The 8,617-nt window shown below is 57.7% G+C and overlaps 2 protein-coding genes across 2 annotated transcripts; both read left to right on the forward strand.

Annotated features, from left to right (window-relative positions):
• Positions 1 to 1,865: 1,865 nt before the first annotated feature.
• Positions 1,866 to 4,886, forward strand: LDBPK_354300 (hypothetical protein, conserved; the record flags this gene model as incomplete). Its single annotated transcript, XM_003864960.1, has 1 exon — positions 1,866 to 4,886. One exon carries the CDS (start codon positions 1,866 to 1,868, stop codon positions 4,884 to 4,886), a length of 3,021 nt encoding a protein of 1,006 aa, XP_003865008.1.
• Positions 4,887 to 7,043: 2,157 nt separating this feature from the next.
• On the forward strand, positions 7,044 to 7,940 carry LDBPK_354310 (hypothetical protein, conserved; the record flags this gene model as incomplete). The annotated part of the gene is made up of 1 exon (XM_003864961.1): positions 7,044 to 7,940. The coding sequence occupies one exon, from the start codon at positions 7,044 to 7,046 to the stop codon at positions 7,938 to 7,940; it is 897 nt and encodes a 298-aa protein (XP_003865009.1).
• Between the last annotated feature and the right edge of the window lie 677 nt (positions 7,941 to 8,617).

An 8,617-nucleotide genomic window follows, 5' to 3' on the forward strand; every position in this document is an offset into this window, starting at 1 on the left:
CTGGAGCGCATCTCTCGCCCGGCCCTCACACTGCCTTGCTGGTGCGGGGATGCACCGGGTGGCGACCGGCAAAGTTGGAGCGGCCGTGAGGCGACCTGCGGAGCGGGGGATGAGTGGGTGCACAGCATGAGAGAGAGGCCGCGCGCGGATCACTGTCTTGGGGCATTGCGGTAATGCGCGTGGGCAGTGCTGCGTCGCACCACGCGACGGGACACGTAACAGGGTCACGGGGAGGGTAGGGTGGCGCTTGAACTCATGCTCTATGGCAGAGAATGGACACACGGCACAAGGAATAGTCTGTTTCTCTCTGTGCCCGTTACTTTCCTCCTTTTTTTTACTGTGTGAGTCTTTTTTCTATATGGTCTTTTTTGTTTGCCTTCATGTCATCATCGTTAGTGCGTGAGGTGATGCACCTTTTCGGTGACGCTCCTCTATTTTGTTTTTCAGGTTTCGTTCGGTTTTCGTCATTCGTGTATACCATGATCTTCGCGTGGTAAGCTTAATATTCTGTAGATGGATTTCCACATGAACGCAGGCATCCTGATCGGAGAAGCTCTTCTTTCTGTTACTGCCTACTGCTGTTTACAGTATTATATGAATACTCTTTTTCTGTTTAGATTTTGCATCCTCCTTGTTCTTCGTTTTTCTTTCTTTTCAAATCTTCTGCCGCTGCTTAGCGCATCTCCGCGTGGACCCCATTCGTTCCCTTTTCCTGTGGTGAACTGTTTCTTGCTTGACCCTTTCCCTTCCCCCTTTTCCCGATTGTTCTTGATATTTCACCGTTCTTTCTCTACCAGTATTGCCTTTTAGCTTCGTGCCTGTCTGGGGTGGCCTCTTTTTTCGGTAGGCGTGCGCGTGTTCCGTATGCACGAGTGAGGAATGGGAATGTTCTCCTGGTGTGCTCTTTTTTTATCGCTCTTTTCCTTTTTTTTACCCTACGCGCCCGCTATGCCGTAAGGGTGAGAATCATTCATCCATGCCGAACTCCACAATCATATCGGGCACGCTGTCTTTGGGGACTATGGCGATGATGATTTCACGCATCGGCTTCGGTTACGCTTGTAGGTGTGCACCTCTGTACGCGTGCGTACATGAACCGAAGCTCTTCTGTGGGATTTCATTTCCGATGGCACCTCTGCCCTACTTCATCATTGACTCTCTATCTCTGTGGGTCTGTGGCAGACGCCGCATCGAACCATGCCGCTCTTTCCCACACACGCTAGTACGCGCGTGTTTTCCCTTTTGCGGGAAGGACGAGCAGCTGCCGCTTGCTAATCCGAATCCCACATCTCCCTTTCCGAGCCTGCTTGGCTATACTCTGCAGTGATGCCCTGTCGATGTTCTGGGCTGTTTTTTTGTTTTTATTCTCTACTCGCGCATTCTCCCTCTTTCCACTTCCTTCCTACCTCGACGCAAACTCCAGCCAACATCACAGCAAACAATATTTCTTGTCGCGCACACCTGTGCGAGTGGTGCCTCTCACGTCTTTTCTCGTGGCCGCACTCATCAGTGTGACTGGGGCTTTTCTTTCGCTCTCACCTCTCGCGCACGTGAAGGGTCCGTCGCATCTTTTCTCTGCCGCTTGGCGCATCGGCGCGTCCGCTCTTTATGGTCATTTTTCGCTCCGGCTTCAGCATTCGCCCAGCACCCCTCCCTTTATTACCCGCTGGCCTGTGTGTGCGCTATGCGAGGCCATAAATATGCACACTGCCGCGCAGTCAGACGTATTGATTGCACCTCATTTACGTGCGCTGTTTTTCTCTGTCTGACCAAGTGCAGGCTCTAGCACAGTGGCGTCGTTTTTCTATCGCCCCTCTGCCATTCTGGAACAACCGCAGCAACAAATTGGAAGGGTCCACCCAGCAATGTCGCGCCCGACGTGGTCACACGGTGGCCGCATCCTCTTCAATGCGTCCCGCGTCTACTATGTGCCGAATGAGCCGTGTCTCCCACCGCTTCGGTGGATGCCGGAGCGGCAGCGGTTTGAGTATCTGCGCAAGGACATCGAAGAGGACGTCTCGTTGCGTGCGTCGCTGGCGGAGCTTGCCGAGGCTTGCTCGCAGCTGTACCAGCTACAGCCGCTCCAGCAGCAGTTGCCAGCCGCGTCTCTGAACGGATACTTGCCGTGCGAGGCGCTCTACGGCGTCCTGCCCCTGGGTGCGGCAAGCAACTCTGCCCTGCTTTACGTCACCGAAAAGGAGTACGTGTGCACGCTGTGCGTGGGGGGCGCGGAGCACGACGTGTTTGCCGTGCGCGGACTGCAGTGGCTCTTTTTGCCGTGCGCCACGTCGGCCTTGTCAGGAAGGCGACAGAGTGTCCGGCCTCAGCAGCATCACCGCGGCAGCGTGCGAAGTGGAAACCGCAACGATGGCGAGATGCCGGATGGCGCAGATGATGACGCTGAAAGCGACATGTATGGGCGGCACCCTTGCAACTCCCGCAACGACAACTCCACGAGCGAGACAGATGAAGAGGAGGACGACGACGCCGAGAACGGGTCGTCCACGATGCAGCGCTTGCCCACAAAGACGCTGAACGACTATCTTGCTGTATTGAACCGCTTTTGCGAGTCCATCAACATCGAGGACGGAGGTCAGCGTGCCCGTGCGGCAGCAGCTGCTGCCGCTTATCCGCACACCGACGGCGAGGTGGAAGAGAGATCTTCGCAGCTGCCTGGGATTGTTGGCCCCGCCAACCGCTTCTCGTACTTGTATTACTCGCCTACACTGGACCTCAGCGCCGATCCCGCGCACCTCTTGGCTCTGATCACTCACAGTGCGCATCCGCACGTCGAAGATGGTGCTGCATCGACTGGCGGTGGTGCTGTGAGTTACACGACAAACGGCTCGCTTTCGTCGAATACTAATCGAGATAGCAGCGGCACGACGACCGAGTTCTCCGATCAACCACGCCTCTCCACGCGCGGGCGGCACAGCGCGGCGAGCTATTTGTGGGAGGAGAGGCGTGCGGCCGCCCTCACACGCCAGCTGTACCAGTGGAATGGACCACTTATCGGTGACGCCTTTGCCCTGCCGACCCTGGCGGCGCTAAGGGAAGAAGAGGTGCGGGGCCGTGCGGAGTCGAGCAAGAAACCGTCCGCCCTTGAGTCGAGGCGCGAGCCGTGGAGGTTCGTCTGTGCCGATGAGCTGCTACGTGACGAGCTGGCACAGTACCCAAACCGCGGCGGTCACGGTGGCGGTGCCGTCTCTCTGCCTGCCGGCACGATGCCCGCCACATCCTTCTCGTCGTTGCCCCTTTACATGCCATCGTACATTCGTGGCCTTGTCGCCCAGGCAGTGGCGTCCCCGTCCGTGCGCATGACGCTGGTGACTCGTATATGCTGCCGCTGGGCCGGGACGCGGTACAACCGGCGCGGCCTCGAGCCCGGGCACAGCGGCGTCGTAGCGAACATGGCGATGACGTCGCTTTGGGTGACGCCGCAATCAACGACGAGTGCCGCTCCTTCAACGGAAAGGAGCGAAGCCACCTCAGGTGCCAGAAGGTTTGCTGTGTACAGCATGCTTCGCGGCTCCGTCCCGCGGCGATGGGAGCAGCCCGCAAACCTCTCGCTGAAGCCAACCATCAAGATCGCCCCGGTCGGCAATGCTGCCGAGGAGCTTGGTCGCCATGTACGACTTCTGAAGCAGTGCCTGCCGCAGTTGCACGCGCTCTACTGTCTGGACACCATGTCCACCTCCGAGTTGGAGGAGCCGCTCTCTGAGGCCTTCGCCACCGCTGTCCGTCGCTACAACGAGGACCCGCCGAGCCCCTTCACGGCCGCTAAGGGTGGCACTTATCTCGCCACGTCAAGTGCAGGAGCGACGGCAGAAGAGAAGGATGGCGCAGCTGCTGCCGTAACGGCAAGCAATGGAGAAGATTGGGCCGGCGCATCTCACACGCCGGCTCGTGACCCCATGGTGACACTGGTGAAGTACAACGTGAAGAGGGCTCTGAAAACGCTGTCTTACGCCGCCATGATGCGCGAATGCATTGCCAAACTGGACCGTGAATCTGGCGGGGACACGTGGCTGGATTTCACCAATGGCGAGGCGCACGCTCCGCGCGCTGGAGAGGACAGGGCCGCCATGGGAGGAGGGGAGTCGACTTTGCAGAACAGTAGCAGTCTGACAGGCACGGAGGCAGATGCCAGACACAGGGACGCTGCACCGCGGCTCTCGCTGGCCCATGTGCAGTCACGATTGGTGCGGGTGAACTGCCTAGACTGCCTGGACCGTACCAACCTGGTGCAGAGCTTTCTGTGCTGTGCGGCGCTGCCGCAGATGATCGAATACGTAGAAGGGAGATCACAAGAGCGGAACCAGCCGTCGGCGTCTGCGGAGCGCCTCTCTCGGAGTGATGGCGACTTAACACAGGCGTTCAACCGTCTTCGCCTGCTGCTTGTTGCGCAAGGCACGGCCGTCGCGCAGCTCTACGCCGGCACGAAGCCGCATTTCGTTCCCTACATGCTTAACGGGCATTACCATTGGTCGCATAAGGCGAGGGAGAGTGTGCTGGCGCTACGCCGGTGGTACCAACAGAACTTCTTTGACGGCGTGAAGCAGGATGGAGTGTCGCTGGTGACACGGCAGCACGATCCACAGGTGTTCAATGCCGATATCGAGAGCCCCTTCTCCCGAGATCTCAGCGGGATGAATCACCAGGTACTCTGCGGCGTCCTCCTTGGCGTGATGCCGTTCTTGTACAGCCTCCTCATGTGCGTGAGCGAGAGAGGGGGCTTCTCCTCCTTTGTCTTTCAGCTGCACTTTGGCATTTGCATGTGCTGGATTGCCTACTTCTCTGTGCTGTACAACAAGCTCATGCGGTATCGCGCCACATACACGAATCGCCCGCTGCTACTATACACACGCCAGGCAGACTGGTGCTGAAAGACTTACGGCCCCCATGGAGAGGCAAGGAGTGGCGAATGTGGTGACGAGGAGGCACAGAGCGCTTTCTGTGTTTGTGTATTTGCCCTGTGGGCGTTGGCCTTTTGGCGGTCAAGAGAGCAGACGCACGTTCTTGCGCGAGGCGCCGCATATCTGTGCATGTGCTTGTGCATGCGCCGCTTCTGCGACGGCGACCCTGTGAAACAGAGCGGCGTTTTGTCTGCTTCATCTGTTTTTTTTTTTCCTCATATTAGCTTCTCACTTCCATTATCTTTCGACATTCACGCAGGCCCTTGCGCAGGATTAGGGGAGTGAGGAGGAGGAGAGGCAGCAGCGGGCCGAGTGGAATAGCGCATCTTTATCGTGTGTCTGTGTGTGGCCTGCGGCTGTTTCTGTGTGCTATCAAGTGGCGTTGTGCATGCCGTTTTGCTTTCGCGTGTGTGTGTGTGTGCCTCTGGGCGTGCTTCGCATATCCGGACCTTCACGCAGCGTGGAAGAGGCTCCATGCACCGGTTTGTGGCCGACTTTCACTACCGTTTATCTGTTTCGCTGAACTGCCTACTCATCACCCGCGCCTTCTCTTCGCGCTTTCCATTAACCGGTGAAGACGGTGGCTGGAGGAAGAGAGCCGACGTTGCGCGAGTCGGCACTTCTCCTCACCTATCTCTCCTCATTTTTTATTTCGCCTTCTGGCTGCATCGGCTTTGCCGCTTCACCGAGGAGTGCACTGTCTTTTCCTACCTGGTCGCAAGAGCAGAAGAAAATAAATTGATCGAATAGTCGCCCTCGCGGAGGGACGCACTTGGCGTGCAAATGCCACCCCTAAAACTCCATGCAGCTTCTCTGCGTCATGCGCCCTGGCTGTGAAGCCAGGCACGGCTGCCGTCGCTGGACACAAGAGCAGAATGACAAAACGGATGCTGATACTTGCTGGTAAGGCCGGCACATGCTCGGAAACGGCATAGCGGCACAGCAGTCATCGATAAGACCATTCGTTATCACGGCAAGCTGCTCAACCCGCACCCCACACCCACCGCACGGCTGGTCACCTCTCTACTCTCCCTCTCTTCGCCACACGATCTGGTGCGCTTCTTTTTGCCTTTTCTGCTGGCCTTTTCCCCGGCGCACTCCGCCCTATTGCCTCTGCGTATGCTCCCGCACCTTGGCTAACTGAATCTTCAGTTAAGCAAGAGAAGGCCTGAAGGAACTTACTGCCGTGATTTCACTCACCCTCCCCTGCCCTCTGCTCCGCAACGTCTGCGTGTGTCTTCGTGTTCCTCCCTCTCTGTTCCTATTCTAAAGCGCACTAGGGCTTATACATCGCGTAGAAAGATCTGTCACGAGCAGCGGTTGGCTTCCCCCTCCGACTGCCTCACAAGGAAAGCCACAAAGGGCTCTCGCTCACCCGCACGCCTGCTCAGGCGCTAGAGAGGACGACATCCCCTCCCTCGTTTCCTCACACGTCTCTACTCCACACAGGTACACACACACACACAGGAGGGGGGGGGGACAAAAGACTGAGGGGTGTAGGCAACGGAGTGTAAGAGTTGTTCTTCATACTTTGCGCATTTTGCTTACCTCCCACTCCTCTTTTTTTTTCTACCGCTCCTTTCACTCCCCCTTCCCAGCTCCCTCTCTCACCCACTCACCCACTCTCTTTGTTGGTTTCCTTGATTGTGTTCTTTGTGCTCGCCGTCTCTCTCTCTCTGTGTTGTGCGTGTGTCTGTGCCTGCTGCCTTGTGTTCCTTTTTTCCCGTTTTGTTTTGCGCCCCCCCCCCTCCCTCCTCTCTCGTTTTCTCGCCTTGACAGCTGCCGCTGCCCCCTCGTCTTCTTTTTTCGCCAGTGAGGGGGGCCTTCTTGTTTTTTACGTATTTCCCCTTTTCGGCCTTACTTTCTCCCTCTTCACTCCCCTATTTTCCACCCGCCCCACCCACCCCCCACGCTCTTACACTCTACTTCATCGTGTGTGTGTGTGTGTGTGTGTGTGGCTCTCCATACGCTCCTGCGCTTGGTGCTTCTCTTCGAGTGGTTTTCTCTGCATCTTGCAACATCAACATCGTTACCCACTTCTCCCCTACCGTGCAAGGTGCTCCTCGACGGTTCTCAATTCCTTCATTCTCTACACCTCTCTCCTCGTCCTTGTCGTTGTCTGTCGCGATGCCGCGCGTGTTTGCTAGGCCCTGCACGTCGTTGAGCGCATTCCAGATGAAGCCATACAGCACGATGGAGTGCGGCGCAGAGCGTCAAACGCATGACATGCTGCGACACACTGTAGAGCGGCTGTGGCACCCGTTCACGCAGGGCTATCGAGGTGCAGATCTCAATATCTATCGCTTTCGCGAGAACCTCGCAGGCCTTTGCTGCCCTGGTAACATCTTTACCTGCCAGGTAAATGGCCTTTTAGGTGGCACACGGGTGCTGGAAGACTTTTTCGCCACGCTGCTAAGCGGGTTCGACATTGTTCACGCATCTGTCGAGGGCTCACGTGGGAAGCCGCTGTCGAATCCGGCTGATATATGCAACTACACGGGATACTATGTGCTGGCTCACACTCGCCCTTTTCTGGGGTGGCAGCCGTCGCCGGCGTCGCTACGCAGCACAGGGCCCACTTCCGCATTACCGGGGACAACTATCCGTAGCAGTGTCCAGTACGAATTCAACGGCGCAACACCAGAGACGGCGTCGCGTTCGGCATTCCTGCTCAACGACTGCGATGGCGTCGAGGCTACTGACGCGACGGCGACGCTTGACGGTGACCCCGACCCATCCTCGAAAATCTCCACGCTGATCGTGCCATTCACCACGTATGTGGAGGGGTTGGTTGATCAAAGCCGCCTCTCGCATGTCGTTTTGCGGACGCCCGTGATGGAGCTGCTGCGAACTCGTCCCGAGTGCCCGGAGGCGGTGCAGAAGTGCCTTGAAAGTCGTGAGGCGCTGAAGATCTTCGCGACGCTGCGCCGCGCCGGTGTAAAACCGGAGCTGATCACTGCCACGACGCTCCTGAGTGCCTCAAAGCGAGATCCGGCGTGGATGTCGGCACTCGGCATCCTGTAGACTTGGCGGTCAGAGTGAGAAAAGGATACAATGAGCGCTGTGAGAGCTTTCCATCTCATTGACACGAAGGGCGCGGCTGAACGCGCAGGCGCTCTTTCAGGTTCACGAGCTTTCACGCCAGCGTGAAAGGCAACAATCGCTGAATTCGAGTGCGACGGTGAGCTTGTTTATGTAGGGACGACGTGCATCCTCTGAAACTCAAGATATTGCGTCAACAAGTGCAGCTGTGCTGGCTGCAACTATTTCTTGATGTCTTTCGGGCTCCACCAGCTCTCTCACACGAATCGCCGTCGCCGCACGTCTCGTTTTTCTTTTCAGTCTCCATGTACGGTCCCGCTCGCGCTGCACGGTCTCCCTCCCGTCGGGTGTCTGTGGCTGCCCCTCACACCCTCTGTGCCTCCTCAGGAGGACAAGCGATGGTCTCTTTGTGCGCAGGCACATGTCTATGCATGGACCCCTTCCGCTCCGCACGCCCAGTCCTGCGAAAGACGTGCGGGTTGAGAGGAAGGTGAAATGCCCCCTGCTGCCAGAGACTCATGGCAGCGTCCCACCTGCCGCGGCGCACATGCGGGCAGGCTGCCCAGGCACCCACCCCTCCGTGGCATCGGCGGGAATGGAAGATGCAGCCAGCCAGCCCCTCCCTCCTCTCCCCGCCCTCAGGCAACAACGCCGCTCTG

This window comes from Leishmania donovani, chromosome 35 (genome assembly GCF_000227135.1).
Source record: "Leishmania donovani BPK282A1 complete genome, chromosome 35".
Taxonomy (NCBI): Eukaryota; Euglenozoa; class Kinetoplastea; order Trypanosomatida; family Trypanosomatidae; genus Leishmania; species Leishmania donovani.